We start from the raw sequence: 18,267 nt of genomic DNA, 5'->3' as shown, positions 1-18,267 counted from the left end.
TGTCTTGGGCATTAGTTAGCCTGTCTGTTGCCGTTTCACATAATAACATTAGCTATTCCACAAGAAAAAGCACATTGTGTAACAGGATGCATCCACATAAAAACATATTTACAAAAAGCATCTTGATATATCTTGATAACTTAATATAATATTGTTATGTTGCTCACCTCTAAGTTAATTGTTAATGGGACTATTACTGACCTTAATAACTGTAATAAAATCAGGTCTGAATGCTGGTTTCCTACTTGCATACATTTTTTTTTTTTGCTATTTTTCTGGTAAGTTAGTCTAACGTTTTATGTATAAGAGCAGTTCCAGGCACTCCCAGTGATCCTCACACAGATATGTCATACCGAAGGAGGATAAAATCGCACTGCTATCAGATCAGTAGGGTATTCTGTTTCTAAAGAGACAACGCAGTATCTCCTTATCCACGCTTTACATGCACTGTAACAGTTGGCCTCCTTTCTCTCTTTGACCCACCGTCCCCGCAGGTGAGCACGTGGCTCAGGTGAGGTGAGTGCGGCGGGCGTTGGAGGATGCCTGCAGCCCCGGACAGACCTGCTGCTCACTGACCTGCCCATGCCCCAGCCAGCGGAGCCATGGCACGCAAAGGCTCCTCCCAGGGGAAGGTGACCATCTCTGTGGATGAGTACAGCTCCAATCCCACCCAGGCCTTCACACACTACAACATCAACCAGAGCCGCTTCCAGCCCCCCCACGTACACATGTGAGTGCACCTCAGGTTCTTTGGTTGGCCCCCGTTGGGGCTGTTCGTAAGGGGTTTCTGTAATTGGCAGATTGACTGGATTGATTTGATTGATAGAAAGGACGGTTTAGAACAGACAGCTGGCTGCTTTTGTGACGTCCACCTGGTGGGCTTTGGTTCCTGCTGGGTTTTGTTTGTGATCGTAAATGAATGAGGTGGGATTCTTGTGGGGACATATAATTGTGCCTAGTTTAAAAGCAGGTTAGATTAGATGTTTGGTTTTAATTTTTTTATTTATTTCTCAGTCTGGTAAATGCAGTGAATTTTCTCTGATTGTGAAGTGAAGCCCAGTCTCTAATTTCCTTCAAGATTTAACCTCCTAAATGAGAATAACGATTGATTTTACATGAAAAAAATCTGATTCATTCCACTCTTTGTCTGTAAAAACCACCCCATCACAGCCTGGTACAGCACCAGAACTCCAAAATGTTGGCTTCCACCTTTTGTGCCCATGGTGTTCTGTAACGCTAATGAAGACGTTTTGGCTTGTGCTATGCAAGGCTGCCGTCGTGTTCCTGTACTTATTAACCAGGGGAGGGTCAAAGGTTAGTTCAGTTGATTAGCCCCTTAACAATGGCTCTTTGACCTGCGGGGCAGAGCTCAGCTTTCAGTGAGGTGGCTATTGACTGATGCTGATGATGGTCTAATGAGGGGCGTTGGGATGGAGAAGAATGGAGCAGGCTGATTAGCCTGGACCTCCACTGCCTCCAGTGGGACATAACTGCACAATTAAAGGCTCTGGAGAAAAAGGGAGATGGAGAGAGATGTCAAAGACCTGACGTTTTGGATGTAGCATGTGTATTAGCGCATTGCATCCTGGCCTCGATTGTGGGGGGAAAAATGCCCTTGTAGAAAATGTTGAGAAGGAATTTTTTGGAAATGTAAAGTTGTTGCCACTGTAACAAAACCTGGTACCTCTGGAAAGGTAATTTTGCACTGCTTCTCTTGGTTCGTTTGCAAATGTTTTTTTTTTTTAATATGGATTGGAATAATTTACAATACAAAACTTTTAATGTCTAAAAAAGGGATCTTTAGAAGAGCCATGGATCAATTTTTTGTTTCCATAAAGTGTGTGTGTGTCTTAAACAAGAAGACGGTAAGGTTCTTTCATGGAAGCAGAAATGTTTATTTTATGGCAGCTCTCTAAGATCCCTTAGTAGCACATTTATTTTTTAAGAGTGTCTGTCTATGCCTGGGCAGGACTGTCTCCCATTCCCTTAATAAAATAGTAATATGAGACTGACCACACCTTTACCAGCCATACTCAGATCAAAGTCCTCCATAGGTTCAGGGCTTTGCCATGTCAGCAGCATTTGCTTTTTTTAGTATGTTTAGTATGTCCTGTAAATACAGAAGTGAAACTGCTGAACATGGACTTCCTTCAGTGTAGAGAAGGTTTTTTTTTTTTTCTTTAATGACCTGACTCAGTTTGGTTTTGCATAAATAAAAATAATACAAAACCTCTTAGCTGTATAATCATCTACTCATTCATTTTTCCAACTGCAGCATTAAATAATCTTCTCAGAATTTTTGCATTTAGATTCTGCAGTGTGGAACTGTTTTGTAGTAAGAGTCCAGATTACCTGTGGGCGGTTCTAGTGCCTTGGTTGAGTCTTCCGTTTTTGAGAATTTTCAAAGTGAGAGGAAATACATTCTCACAATATCTTTACTTTAGAATTACTATAATTCAAAAAAAAAAAATCTTAATTGTGATGTGGTGATGTCATATAATCAATTATGAGCAATGTTGTGTGTAAAGTACCAGTTAAAGGTTGGGACACATCTTTTAATTCAGTGCTTTTCTTTATTTCTTTCTTTAATTTATTTCCTACATTATAGATTAATATTATAAACTTAAAAACAAAAAAGGGACACATATAGAATTACACAGTAAACAGAAAATAAATTTAGCCTGCACAATCCCCTGATTTAAACCTGATCAACCGAGATAGTTGATATATGAACTGAGTGATTTAATTGGGATGAGCTGGAGCTTCACAGTGTGAAGGAAAAGCAGCAACTATTGTTCAGCACCTCCAGGAACTCCTCCAAGACGCTGAGAAAACTATTCCAGGTAAAACACCCAAAGTGTGCAGATCATTAAAAAAAGGAAGGAAACACATTAAATGAGAAGAGGTGTGTCCAGACTTTTGACTGGTACTCTGTTATGTTTTTCTGATTAACCAATGAAAATATAATTGCAATATACTGATCCTCACCCTCTGATTTTCTGCAGGGTGGAACCCATTCCTTACGATGCTCCTAAGCCAGCGGGTCACACACGTTTTGTCTGCGTCTCGGATACACACTCCAGAACAGATGGCATCCACATGCCGTACGGTGACGTCCTGCTCCACACGGGTGACTTCACCGAGCTGGGGCTGCCGTCTGAGGTGAAGAAATTTAACGACTGGTTAGGTGAGGACCTGCTGACCTCCTGCACCTCACTCATGACCCAGAGTCACAACCTGCAGCCCTCGACATGCTCTGACACCACACACACTTCCAGAGTGAAAGAAAATGGTATATATTAGTCTCTGTAGATCAGGTAGTGAATCTTTAAGCTTTTGGTTATAAGATGGAACCTACAGTGCTGGATTTTATTAGGTTCATTTTAAAGTATTTATTTATATATTTATTTAAAACCACAGTTATAGGACTGTCATGATTATATTTTAAGATAAGTTTCTTGTTTCTTAACGCAATCTTACGTTAACAAACAAGCAAGTTAAACCAATTGGGCAATATTGAGGTCAGCAAAAATGTCTGAGGTCATGCCCATATATTGACATATATTGACAAAATTAATCTGGCAGGTGTTGTTTTTACTTTGTGTCAGATTCTCACAATAAATAGCATTGACGTACGTTGAAATCTAAGAAGGAACTATCCATCCCCTGTTTAGTTGCTGTTTTTGAAATAAAAGATTTTGATCGTTGAGCTGCAAAACATGGATATAAAATGCAGTGAAATCGCTTGACCTTGTGATGAGTATGTAAAGTGGACTAGACATAAATAGAAATGTCTTTTTTGAATACTTACATTTTGAGTATTTTAGGACCATATATAGTGTTCATGGAAATAGCGTTAAATACTTAGTCTTTTAAAGGAAGCCGTGTTAAAGTTGTTGGCATATCTCTTTATAGTCTATTGTTTACATTCTTCAGTCTAATTTCCTTATATATATTGTGTCATTTGTTTGGACAAAGTAAACCCAATAGTAATTAAAGTCTTAATTTAAAGCCTTAGTGTTTTATATTAGTCACAAATCTATTTAAATGCCCAGTGATGCAAAAAAAACCCCAAAACAAATAAATTAAATAAAATAAATTAATAAAAATACAGTGATATACTGCAAAACCATCAGAACATTTGAAAAATATCCTAATATACATTTTTGGTCACACCATCCAGCACAACTCATGTAAATTTATGCTGTAGTAGCCCTTAACGATATGATCATCTCGGAAGCTCATATCGCTGTGACAGTATATGGATAATATATATGATTAATTGCATAGTCCACCCTTTCTCATAATTTACTGTCAATATAGAGTTTGTCTGCTCATTATTGCAGCCTGGTACCACACCTCTATGTGTTTAAATATCGTTAATTATGCTTACTGATTGATAGTAGCTTACATCATATTAAAATGATATATATTTATGCCCCGATGGCTTTCCCCTCTGCAGACTTGAGTAACTGTTTCTTCATGTTCAGCAGTTCAGCTTGTGTCAGATGTTTTGCTGCGTCAGCAGTTATATGCCAAGACATCAGATTCACAATTAATGTTGGGTACTGTGTACAGGCCTGCTGTATTGATGTTTTTCCCCCTCGTGATTAAGATGCTGTATTTGCAACTTGTAGCATGTCTTTGTTCCCTCCACAGGCAGCAGTGTGGACAGTTACTGACTGGGAAGAGTAATGTTTTTAGAAAAACTGCAAACGCTTTGGTTTATTTAAAATGTTTTATATCGCATTAATAAGCTTGCATAGCTTATAGTGTTGTTTACTTGTGTGTATTAGTATATGTGTAGAAGATCATTAACAGTTGGGGGTGGGTTCATACTAAAGCAGAACAGCAGTTGCCTTTAAATAATGCTTTAAAAAGTTATTTTTTAAAACAAGGTTTTGGTGTTTCTTGGTGTGATCATCAGCATATTTCAGTGCTTGTACAATACGTGAAAATATACAATATTGGCCACCGAGTGGTCCAGCGGTCTAAAGCGCTGCCACTGTGAGCGGGAGGTCGCAGCTTTGCCATCAAGCTGCGGGCGCTCAGAGGGAGCACAATTGACCTTGCTCCCTCCGGGTGGGTAGATGGCGCTCTCTCCCTATATCACTCCTAGGGTGATGTCCACAGCACAGGGCGTCTGTGAGCTGTGTGTATCAGAACCGAGCCGCTACGCTTTCCTCCAAACGCGCTGGCTGCTCGGTAATGCTGCATCAGCAGCAGCTCGAAAAGAAGCGGTGGCTGGCTTCACATGTATCAGAGGAAGCATGTACTAGTCTTCACCCTCCTGGTGTGTTGGGGCATCACTAGTGATAGGGGGAGTCCTAGTGAGTGGGTTGGGTAATTGGGGAGAAAAAAAAAAAAAAATAAAATAAAATATACAACATTCATATGGTCTATTCTAGGGCTGCACAATATATTGTTTGAGCAAGCTATATTAGTAATCAGGTAATCTACTTACCGTATTTTCTGGACTATAAAGTGCATTGGATTATAAGGCGCAGTATTAATAAACGGCTAAGTACATAAAACTGTAATTCTTAAAATAAACAACATTTTCTTTTAAAATTAAACGAGCGCTAGATGATAATCTACACAGATTTCTCTCCTGAAAACTGTTTATTTTGGGGAGTTAAATGCTTCCATTTATATACAGAAAGCTTAGAATTCCAGTATTTTGTCCAAGGGTGAGTGCTAGCTGCAGTTAGCAAGCGCTTAGCCAGCCCTGGTTAGCAGCGCTAGCCAGCCACAGTTAGCAGCGCTAGTAAATGCCGCCCAATAGCGCTACACTGAGGAACCCTCAGCTAGCAGTTTGTCACAAATAGCTTATTTTAACACAGTAAACATGCAGGCTACAGTCCAGTATACTCACCTCTGAACAGAGAAAGAGCTAGCACTGTGTTTAGCGGCTAATGCTAATGCCTTATAGTCCAAATAGTATGATACTCTTTTTAGGAGAAATTTGAAAACTAGAACAAAGACATAATAAATAAAAAAAAATAGACATGAAAAATAACAAAGTAAGTACATACTAAATAAATGCTTGAACATCTTTGTAACAATTTAACTGTAAAAAACACCCAGAAGTGTAATACATATAGGCCTATATATATATATATATATATATATATATATATATATATATATATATATATAATTTTTTTTTTTTTTTTTTTACTTAAAAGTCTACAATTAAATAAAAGGTAACAATAATGTAATACAGGCTTTTTCTAATACATTTTCTATTATAGATTTACAATATTATATGCCTTTGTCATCTGCAGGCTCTCTCCCCTACGAATACAAAGTGGTCATTGCTGGGAACCACGAGCTGACGTTCGATAAGGACTTCATGTCTGAACTGGTCAAGCAGGACTACTATCGCTTCCCCTCCGTGTCCAAACTGCAGCCCGAGGACTTTGATAATGTTCAGTCACTCCTTACGAACTGCATCTACCTGCAGGACTCCGAGGTCATGGTCAAAGGATTCAGGATATACGGGACCCCGTGGTGAGTTTTTGTGTTTGGTTCAGTGGTTGCTTTTGTGTTGCTGGTCACTGGTGCATTTGCTGAAATGACATCAGACCCTGTTTATGTTCTAGTGTTGTGGAGATCTAAATATGCAACTTAATTGCAAAAAGATACTAAAAGTAGATAATTATAACAATAATTTATTGAGAGCTTACAAAAGATCTCTAATCTGGATCTCTTGAGTCCGCCCCGACCAAATATAGCCAATGAGTGTGCAGTGTTAACACAAGCAGGGCCAATCATGGGTTGGGGGATGCTGCTCACATCTGCCAGTTCAGCACACACTACACGACCGGGCATTATACACTACACCACCAGATTCCTGACGATGCACCCGCCACCATGCACAACATGGAGATGCCAACATGGAGGTGCACAAGATTGCTGCAGTCCTTGTTTGTGCTGCTGTTTGCGACTAGCATGATTTAGGGCCATATATTAGCAACCTATAGTCGAGTCGTCATCTGCACATCTTGAAACGTGTCTCGCAAAAGGCATAAACTAGCTCTCTTAATTAATCACGGGTGTGTCATGGGCATTTCACTTGCCATTCCCTTTAAGATGCAGCTTCTGCGCTTCTCAGCAGAGGAAACTGACCTGCTTGTTCACGCTGTGAAGGTGTGCAAGCAGGTCAGTTACGGGAGCAGCAAGTCAATCAGCGGTGCAGATGTGTTTTTCGATGTCAAGATAGCAATATGCCAGAAATTTGCCTGAACACCCCTCACTTCCAGACCACTTTGTCCATTGGCGTAGATATTTTCACAAATGCCGTTGCTATTTAAATGACAGGGTGAAGATAGGGCCCTTAATGTCTAATAAATAGACCATTTTCATTGGCTGCTGAAGTAGTAGGTTCATTAGACTCCAATTCTGTCCAAACTTAAGTAAAAAAATTAAACGTTCGATTTTCTGCGTCTAAAGTCAGATGCGATTTTGACGCTAAAACTTAAATCTCAGCCCATCATACACTAAACAACTAAGCACACTAGAGCCAACCTAGCACAGACTTGCCACCCACAACTGTAAATCGGGGTTAAAATCAGGCTAAAAGTCTTGTAGTGTTACTCCAGCTTAAATCAATATTGTTCAGGTGGAGCTGGAGGTGGACTTCTTTGGAAATGGAAATGCAGGCATTGTGAATGTTGTGCTTTTGTCTAATGACATTCAAGCAGTAGCAGCTGAATTGTTGGTTCTTGGTCCACAGGGAAACCATGAATTAGTGCTGATTTAGCAGTGTGAGTCATTATGTTTGTGCTTCCTGATTGTGGTCTTTAAATGAATGAGGGGAAGTTGCGATGGCAGTGTCTGCTTTGTTGCCCAGAGCCATTGAAAATGTTCTCAAGAATTGGCTTCCAATTCTCTATTGTATGTAATAAGCTTCTATTTCTAATGATTTTGCTGCGGCTTTACCCTCACTCTTAACTGTTGGAACCATTTATCTACCGTTACTTCAGTATTTTAGCCGGGCTGATTTTCTATTTTTTTTCCTCAGTTAGACACGGCAAACCCACGCCATGCTCTGCTGACTTCTAGCTATGTTTGTGTAGGGCTAAAATAAGGCTGCTGGTTGCATTTGGCTTTGAAGGAGCTGAACAGCTTAGCTGTGGTGCGTTTAGGCCATTCATACGTCCGCTGGGGTGAAATCAAAAGAGGGTTGTCTTTCTTTGGTTCTGTTGTGTGTTGTGCTCTGGTGCTGGTTTTTTGATGTTTTTTTTAGAAGAAATCTCAAGCTCAGAGCAGCATATGCTTGTTTGATGGCTTATAGTTTGGATTAAGAGCAGAGTTTTGTTCATGTCTTTTGTTTATTTTGTTTTTATATATGTGTGTGTGTGTGTGCGTACATATATTAGTTTGTTAATAATTACTGCAGTATTGCTGGAGGGTGTATTGTTTTATGCAAATGCACCCTCTGGATATTGGCAGTGTTTATTACTACTGTGTGCTCTGAGCATCTTGACCATTTATGATTATTTCCCAATGTTAGAAGAACCCCTGGTAATCCTTTGCGACAAAGTGATCAATGATGGTTTTTAGGGGTGGGAATCGATTACTATCTCACGATTCGATTCGATTCCGATTTTGGGGGCCACGATTCGATTCAAAATCGATTTTTGATTCAAAACGATTTGAATTATAAATATTTCTGCTTCTGGCTTATGAATCGTATTGAAAAAAAACCCTCCATAATATACACTGGTCCTGGAGCAAGTAATGTGTTACAAAAACAATAAAATGTGCAGGAATGTGGGTCCTCAGTGACAGAGGAATCACTGGGATATCACAATGACGTTAATGAACAATAAATACATAAATAAATAACACTGCTTTATTACCAGGCTACTAGCGGTGGTGTGTAGGTGACGCTGCTGGGCTGATGTGATGATAGCAGTGGAGCGCTAAAGTTCAGGAGCAGCTGCTGATTAACTAGTTAATTTAAGGTGGTTGTATTTCTTCAGAAAGGGGGCAGGAGGTGGAGAAATTAATTCATATTGTCCATTCCTTAATTCCTCTGTGATGAGGAGCTGAAATTAGCTCTGATTAGCTTATTGTTATTTTTCCGTTCCGCCTTAAATGCTGCAGCCCGCTGCCACCTGTAGCGTTATTTAAGGTGGAACTGGAAAGTTAGCTAGTTAGCTAGCTAACAGTTACTGAAACTAACTACTAGCGATCTTTTTTATGCTTGTTATGAAGCATTCTGCCATAAAACATTGAAACTACACGTTAATCTAATGTAATATAGTGCTTGTTCTGCCATCTTACCGGTGATTCTCAAACACCTACGCTCTGTGTGTGTCTGGAAGATCTCCAAAGGGACAAGCGCTATCCCCAGGGTTGCCAGGTCCAACAAAAATACCCAGCCCAAAATCAGTCTAAAACCCGCCCCTCAGAATCGATTTTGGGACATTTTAAATCGATTCTGAATCGTAGTAAATGAGAATCAAGATTCTTATGTGAATCGATTTTTTGGAACACCTCTAATGGTTTTCATATTCAGTATCAGTTAGGGGTGCACAATAATATCGGAATTAAATCAGTATCGGCTGATAATAGCTTTTTCTAGCTATTTGCCCAATATATTTGGGCAATATTTCAAGCCAATACTTGTTGAGGTGTTTATTGGACACCACCAGTTTGGATTAAGAGCAGAGTTTTGTTCATGTTTTTTGTTTATTTTGTTTTTATATGTGTGTGTGTGTGTGTGTGTGTGTGTGCGTACATATATTAGTTTGTTAATAATTACTGCAGTATTGCTGGAGGGTGTATTGTTTTATGCAAATGCACCCTCTGGATATTGGCAGTGTTTATTACTACTGTGTGCTCTGAGCATCTTGACCATTTATGATTCCAGATGAGTCTGCCCAGTCTTTATTCACTTTATGAATGGACTCTTACATTACTCTCTCTACACGTTATGTTAAATAACCACCTATCCTTACTTTCCATTAGAGCCTAACCACAGAGTTTTTGAATTAGACATATCTAGCTTTTGTTAAGTTTGAGTGTTGTCGACAGAACACCGTACTTAATGTGGGGAATATTGTACCAAACTAACCAGACCAAAGCAAATCAGACAAAAAAAAAAAGTTTGTTACCAAATATTTCAAATATGTCTACCTTTAAACACTGTTACTATGTCTCCTGTAAAGACTCCATAGAAACCAATTAGAGATAACAGGGTACATTTCCCAATGTTAGACGAACCCCTGGTAATCCTTTGCGACAAAGTGATCAATGATGGTTTTCATATTCAGTATCAGTTAGGGGTGCACAATAATATCGGAATTAAATCAGTATCGGCTGATAATAGCTTTTTCTAGCTATTTGCCCAATATATTTGGGCAATATTTCAAGCCAATACTTGTTGAGGTGTTTATTGGACACTACTACAATTGGCCAAAACAGGCCATTTTAACTAGTTTCAATATATGTATTTTTTTTTTTATTTAACCTGGTACTTAAAAGAATGACAGATTAAGTCTGTATCCAGTGTATTTAAGGACCAAATAAATAAATGTGATTCCAAATAATGTAAAAATGTTCCTTTTTCATCCTCACATTTCAATTTATTTATTGCATTAAGTTGGTTGAAAGCTAAAGATTTGTTTCTTAACCTATACCACAGTTTTTTCTGTAAGTAAAAAAAAATGCCCATATGCCCATAGTGTATAAAGAAATTTGGGATTTAAATAATGCAAACATGTCCACACTGGTGGAAATTAGCTTTGGGTAATTCTACAGTAACATCATGTGATGATAACGGTGCCTTATATATGATATGTGTCAAAGACGTTGGGACAATGCCGATTATGTGTCTCTATGTAGGAAAGTTTTGCTTTCTTTTGCTTTTTGTAAAACTATCAAAAAGCTGTAGTGCTTTGTCCTGCTTCAGCACCTCAAACTACAAAGAAGACAATAAAATGAATGATTGGAGTTGGTAAAGCTTTGTGAAGAAATGTAGGCCAGGCCTTTTTTATCTTGTGTTTTGGAAAGGGTGGAAATCTTTTAGTCTACATAAAGGGTTCAAATTGCCTTGATTTAATGTGAAAATTTGAATGAAAGTGGTGGCACTGTTAAAAGTGTAAGGTCTAAGAGGGGTTCCTCAATTTGAAACTGTGGAGGGAAGAGTTTTCTTACACAGTACAATCAGCAGCATTAGCAGCATTAGCCGTACACTTACAATCATAACGTTTTGTCTACATATCTCCAATTCTAGCTTCTAACCCCTTCACCTGCCGTGCACTGTAGCTCTTCTGAGGATCCAGCAAGGCTGTGTGAGATTTCAGGTGTGGATGAAAAGAAAGTCTTTGCCAAGGACGGCACCATGGCGACTGAGCAATCTTCAGCACTGTGACTAGAGCGTTCACTGAATTCACTGCCATCAGGAGGACATGAAGAAATAAGCCACTCAAGGCCTTGTGTTAAATAGATTTTACCTACCGTATTTTTCGGACTATAAGGCGCACTTAAAAACTTTTAATTTTCACAAAAATGTGTGTGCTTGTGTGTGTGCGTGTTGTGTACCAGGAATAAGCTATAGGAGGCATTACTACCCACAGTAGGCAGTGCAGTGCGTGGTTATGATCTTTACCGGTGGCTTCTGTGCAACAGTAATCAAATCCACATTCAATGCAGAAGACACCACGCACAAATCCCACAGGTCAGACAGCATTTAGGTTGATTTAAGGTGGAATACTATTAATGCACAATCTTTGGTGGCTCATGCTTTAATAAAATGCTGCCAAAACTCCACCACATGAAACTCCAATTAATAAATTGTATATTATTAATAATAATCCCAATAAACCGATGTTCCAACACTGTAGCACACTGTAGTCTCTACTCATTACTAAGCAACAATAGCTGTCAAAGGTTAATCCATTAGCAGCACAGTGGTGGTTATAACTAATAGCTTGCCACATTAATACAGAATTATAATTGAATGCATGTGGTGTGTATTCAAGTATTTTACATGTCTTTGAATGTAGCTCAGCCTAAGACCGAAAGATGTGTTTTATAACCATAATTAATATACTGTAGGTTCTTGTGCTTCAGCCCACATTAAGTGTAGAAGAAGCACAGAAAGCGCTGTTCAGAAAATACCAGAAGGACGTCATTTGGCTTTGTTTTCGGTCCTTTTATTCAGCCCTTTTATGAGATTCTATAATTAAGACACCCTTATTGAAATATAACCTTACATTTCTTCTTTTTCTTTTTTGTTAATCCCAACACCATCTGCCCTTGGAGGAGGAGGCCATCGTGAATGTGTTCTTTTGTGCGGTAGCGGCAGCTCTGACAGATTCTCTTTTTTGATAAAAACACTCTTTGAGAGCAGTCGTGGCGCTCGGTAGTCGAGACTGCAAGCGGAGCGCGGAGCCCGCTGAGGAAAAACCAAATATCTGGCGCTCTTTAGCTGGCGAAAGGAAATTAGATTCTTGGTTAGGAGCGGGGGGGAACGGCGGCCGGCCGCGCGGGCTTGAGGGGGGCCGTTTGGTCGTTTTTTTTCCCAGTCTCTCCCGCAGGAAGTGGCCTTTGTTCCAGAACATCCTGGCTCTTTGTTGGGAGCACGGATCAGACGTTCGGCCGACCCCGCCGTTCCCCTCCAAGGGTATGCTCGCAGCGGGCCTCGCTGACCTGCGTGACCCCGGGCCTCAGCGAGCGCGGAGGTCATTTCCACCACCTCATTCTTCTCTGCACAAAGAGCTCAGCCAGGCTTGACTCCCTCGGCGGCCTCATCTGTGTGGGGCCAGCAGACGCAGAAATGCTGCATTGTTTTGTTGTTTTGTTTTGTGTTTTTTTTTTTTTCTTTCTGTAATCTGTTTATTTATTTATCATGCTTTTGTTGGTGCTTCTTGCTGGCGCTGACCTTCTCTCCTCTGTCTCGACTCTGACCCAGACAAGGCTGATGATGATGATGATGATGATGATGTTTATTCAAAACAATATTGGTCAACATATTTTTTTTTTTATCTATTCTAGATAGATAGTAGGAGTGGGCGATATGGTCCTAAACAATATCACGATATTTCATGGTACTTTCACGATACTCTGGGCGATATGACAAAACACTGAATTAAAAAATAAATATTTCAAGAATACACTACTGCAACTAAATTAAAATTTAATTCTACTATTGCATATATAGACATTAAGAAATACACATTTTTTTTTATCAGATTTATAACAGAATTCAATGATCCAGAATGTCATGATACTAATAATCCTAATAATACCCTTAAAATATATCATATATCCAGGATTAAAGTAAAATAAATGATACTGGACAGATTTAGTCTCTAGATATAGATATATAATGGGAAATGAGAACAGTATGATGATTAGAGGTAGGTAATATGACGATATTTCAGGGTATAATATTGTTCACGATATTCAAAAATGTTGGCGATAGTTTTGTGTATGATATGATATTGCACACCCCTAATAGATAGTGTTCTCTCTATAAAATATATAAAATATACTTTAATAAGTATGTATAAGTATTACACAGTATTACACATTTCTTTCTTTCCCCCAAAAGAGGAAAAAGGCTTGCTCTCAGTAGCTATACTGATCACTCTGCTCTTGGGTAATTCCCTTAACAGTGTGCTGTATATTATGAGAGCTACATATATATATATGTATATGTGTGTGTGTGTGTGTGTGTATATATTAATAAATTAATGTATATTCCCTCGAGCAGCCGTGATTGGTTTGATTGAGGAGTAAGCGGGCTGGGCCAAGCCGTTGGCTGGCTTTTGAGAATCAAAGACTTTCCCCCCCTAATCCTCTTAGGGAAGCAGACACCAGTCATGTGACCTGAGTTCGCATTGGGCGAGAGCTTGTAAAGCCAAGCCACAAGAGAGATTCGGGGGGGAGGGGGCGTACCTTCGGTGTTGCCGTGGAAACCATAGCACAGCTTAGTCCCTCGGGCTAATGTATATTACGGTAAGCATGCCAGCGAGGGGTCTGGGATAACAACAGCAACAAATGACTCGTGGCTGCTTCGAGCTGCTGCCTAATTTCTCCTCTAGGAGCGAAGGGAAAAAAGAGGTCACAATCGGCAAACCCGTATAAAATATCGTATTATTTATCCATCAGGTCGAAGCCCAAACATTTCGGGAACGTACATTTCGGGTGTACGGTTTGAACAAAGCAGACTTGCTGTGGGCTACCAGTGGGTACAGTTCAGATTTTTATCGACCCTTTTTTCCAGGGACCATTTGTCACCCCCCCCCCCACCACCTCAATGATTCCATTACCATTCCTACATTGTCCTCGTGTGTCTGGTACTGTAGCTGTGGGGGTAGACGGAGCCAGAGTCTCTCTCTCTCTCTTTCTCACTCCTAGACTAAAATGCCTAACTGCTAATTCCGCATATCGACTCCTCTAACAGGCTGCCGTCGCCATTGTCAGCAGTGCAGTTGATTTGGAGTCTGTTTATTTGGGTGTCGCGTGGAAGGTTGCCAGGTATGAGGTGAAGGAATCCGTCACTCTTTGTCCTTCAGATCAGATATGTGCCTGCGCCGCTGTTTTCGCTGTTTTGTGAGCAGTTTGCAGACATTGATCTGCAATTAGGAAAGGAGGATAATGTAGATAAACAATTATAGTCTTCAGATCTATCAGAATGAATGATCCTACGATGTTCCAGACTCAGATGTGTGGTACTATTATAGCTCAAATTCACACTGATTGATTGATTGTAATTTAAATACCACATAATTACCAACTGTGCTCCTGTATTAAAGGTGTATGATACGAACAAAAATTTTATATATTTGATAATGCTACTAAACTCACTGAGGACCTCTACCTCACTCTACTCTGCTTAACTCTGCCTCGCTCTGCCTCCAGTTATGTTATGTCACGTGAGCACAGTCTATAGTGTCTGAACAGCTTCATCTGTTGCTGCGTGTGGGTAATGAATTTTGAGTTTGCTGATATTGATGAGATTTTCGCAGATCTTTCAATGTGTTTATTGTAAAAACTCATATTGTGATGATGCTGAAAATGTGATTTACAATCTGTACAATCAGTTTTTTTTTTTTGTTTTTTTTTTAAGAACCAGTAAGGATTATATTTTCTCTAGTAACTTCATCAGGATGTATCATTAGATATTAAGGAAACATGTTAATTGAGTTAATGAGTTAAAGCACTGACAGCACTTGTCAGAATTTTTTTTTGTTGAACTGTTTGGAACGTCACGATGGTCAATGTGGGTTTTAGACTGTTCCTGCCCACCACCATTTTCACAGTCCAATTTCCACACCCCAGTTTGCCAGGTATAGAGACAACAGCATGCAAACAGTGTGCTGCAGCCATGGAAATGGGAAAACTGGCTTTTTTTCTGGACAGATAATCACTGAGCATCTGTAAGGTTGCTAACCATAGCTAGGAAATTTACTACCACCATTAGCATGATAGAGATGGGTATATGGACTCGTTGTCACTTGCCACTGTGTGTCAATATGGCAAAGTGTGTGAGCATCGTGTCTGTGGAGAAACAATGGGGGGAAAAAAAACTCTCCCCATTGTTTGGAAGTCCTTGGACTCTTGGACATTTCAGACTCTCGCTCGCATTTATTACTGACTGTTCCTTTTCGTTTGGATTTAAACATGAAAATACAATGTCACGTGAAAGACTTAAAAACCTAAAAACGTGAACATCATGTGTCACAACAAGTCTACAATAGAGCTGCTTGATATTTGGCAGGGGAATGAAAATATGAAAATCACATATTTTGCTGTTCTGTGTTTTTATATATTGCAATAAAAAAATACAGGGCATTTTACAAGTCAGCATGTCATGGTTTTAAAAATGCCCTTTCTGTATCAAAGAATGGAGTAAAATAAATTATATTTGGCAAATATAATCTGTCTCTGGTACATATATCATGGAAAATGGGAACATAGTTATTTGTAGCATGACCTCTATGGTTTAATTAGCCTCATTTGATATCGCACATAACCTAATGTGACTACTGTGCAGGCTCACATTGCGATGATTACGCTGAAATGATATATTGGGCAACGCTGGTCAACAAAAGCAGTCATCAACCAAGGCCTATAGCTCTAATTGACTTGCCCTATATGGACAAAATACCATGTTCGTAGGCCTGTCACGATAATTAAATTATTGACTTATTGTATAATAAAACGAACATGACCTCAATAGTATTTGATAATCGTGATATATGTATGTCTGTTGTGTTTATTTGTATATTTGTTCACATATATAACAGTGAACAGTATTTTAAACAGTTTTAACACCACAATGACCAAATAATAAGCTTTAATAACTGTGACTCCATACACACAGTGTGGACTGCAGCAGGTGAAATATATATATATATATATTCCATTGTAGATTCTCACTGAAGGCATCAAAACTATGAATGAACACATGTGGAGTTTTATGTATTTAACAAGAAATGAGCTGAACCTCCACAATCACCGGACCTGGACCCAATCCAGATGGTTTGGGGTGAGCTGGAGCACAGAGTGAAGAAGGCAAAGGGTTGCTAATAAACAACTCTGGGAACTCCTTCCTTCAAGACTGTTGGAAAAACATTTCAGGTGACCACCTCTTGAAGCTCATTGAGAGAATGATGCCAAAGCAATACTGTGCAAAGCAGTAATCAGAGCAAAGTGTTGCTATTTTGAATAAACTAAAAAAAAAAAAATGTGTTCATTCATAGTTTTGATGCCTTCAGTGAGAATCTACAATGTAAATAGTCATGAAAATAAAGAAAACGCATTGAAAAAGAGAAGGTGTGTCCAAACTTTTGGCCTGTGCTGTATATATTTATTAATCTATGATTAATTAAAATGTTGTTGTCTTTAAAAGTGTATAATTGTTTTGTTATGCTATTATATTATCATAATGTCAGTGTTATGGCATTTAATTTTCTAAAAAAAAAAAAGACAATAATATCGTTTATCCTAATTATTTCTGGAACGATATATTGTCCACAAAAAATACATATTGGTACCCACTGCAGTTAAAAAAATATAATGAACCTGTACAGTCTATTATAACACACTTTATAAATCCTTAATTTGCATGTTTATTGATTAGGCTGCTCCACTGTGATCAAATCATTTGCGTTAGTTTGCGTTATGCATATGAATGTATTGAGTTAATCAGAAAGCCGTACAGTAGCTCATGCCAAGGTCTGGCCTGGAAGCTCACAGCACACAGTAGAGCAGTATCTCATTTGCATAGTGCATCCTTCTGCAATATAAGTGTTGTAAAGGTCAGTATCATGATAACAATTAGGGGAATCTCTTTTGTGCATACACTGGATGCGCGCACATCCATTGCTGTAATGGTTATGCTGTGGGCACATGCTGTGTAATCTAGCAGATGATCGTTCATGAGCAGCAGTAACGGCGGGCCAGGAGTTCAGCGGGAACACAGTCCGCAGTGTCTGCAGGCTCGGTCTAAACTTAATTCTGGTGGCCTAAAACAAGCCTGACCTGCAGTCCGTTGATGAAGATGAATGGGGCTGATGGTTCCTCTCCTGTGGGGAAGGGGTGAGATCTTGCTGATGGTAGTTGGGTTGTGGGACAGTAAATCATGTGAAGCTGTGGTTTAGGTATTGTAATGGGATTTGACTGGCTCTGGCTTGAGATGTGGATATGCTACATTTCTGCTGTGGTTAAGCCGTCAGTTTCCTTAACCCTTAGTTTATATATATATTTTTAAATGAATCCTACTTTTGTGTTGTGATTCGTTTTGTGTTTAGTTCTGACAGGAAGCTATGACAGCTATGCCGATCACTTTAGATTTTAAGGATTAAGTATTAAAAAAAGGGTTCAAGAACTTTTTACTGAGACATGCACATGCTTTGCGATTAATTGACTGTTTTAACATTATTTTATTTATTTTTTTTTTTGTATGTTTCTGTTTATTAGATGGTTTGTTGCCTTTATTTTGTTCCTCAAGTGGTTTCTGCTGCTTGCCAGGCCGTTATTGTAAATTAGAACTTGTTCTTAATGACTAGCCTGGTGAAATAAAGGTGAAATAAAATAAAATAAATAAATTAGGGGTGGGTGATATGTCCCTAAAATAATATCACAATATTTCATGGTCATTTTGCTAAAATGGTACTCCTGGTGATGTGACAAAACATTGAAATAAAAAAATACATATTTCAAGAATACACTACTGCAACAAAATTAAAATTACATTTTATTATTGCATATGATATGATATGGCACATGCCTAACTGAGAT

The 18,267-nt window shown here is 39.0% G+C and overlaps 1 protein-coding gene across 1 annotated transcript in view; it reads left to right on the top strand.

The window, feature by feature from the left end:
* Positions 1-18,267, top strand: part of mpped2 (metallophosphoesterase domain containing 2b) — a 40,827-nt gene that overhangs the window by 3,256 nt on the left and 19,304 nt on the right. The window contains exons 2-4 of the mRNA XM_022683834.2: positions 495-730; positions 3,006-3,187; positions 6,288-6,513. Coding sequence (XP_022539555.2) covers positions 603-730; positions 3,006-3,187; positions 6,288-6,513 — 536 coding nt within the window. The 5' untranslated portion in view covers positions 495-602. The remainder of the gene's footprint in view (positions 1-494; positions 731-3,005; positions 3,188-6,287; positions 6,514-18,267) is intronic.

Source organism: Astyanax mexicanus, chromosome 10 (genome assembly GCF_023375975.1).
Source record: "Astyanax mexicanus isolate ESR-SI-001 chromosome 10, AstMex3_surface, whole genome shotgun sequence".
Lineage (NCBI taxonomy): Eukaryota > Metazoa > Chordata > Actinopteri > Characiformes > Acestrorhamphidae > Astyanax > Astyanax mexicanus.
The sequence above is the reverse complement of the archived record's forward strand: the minus strand, read 5'-3'. Positions and strand labels throughout refer to the sequence as shown.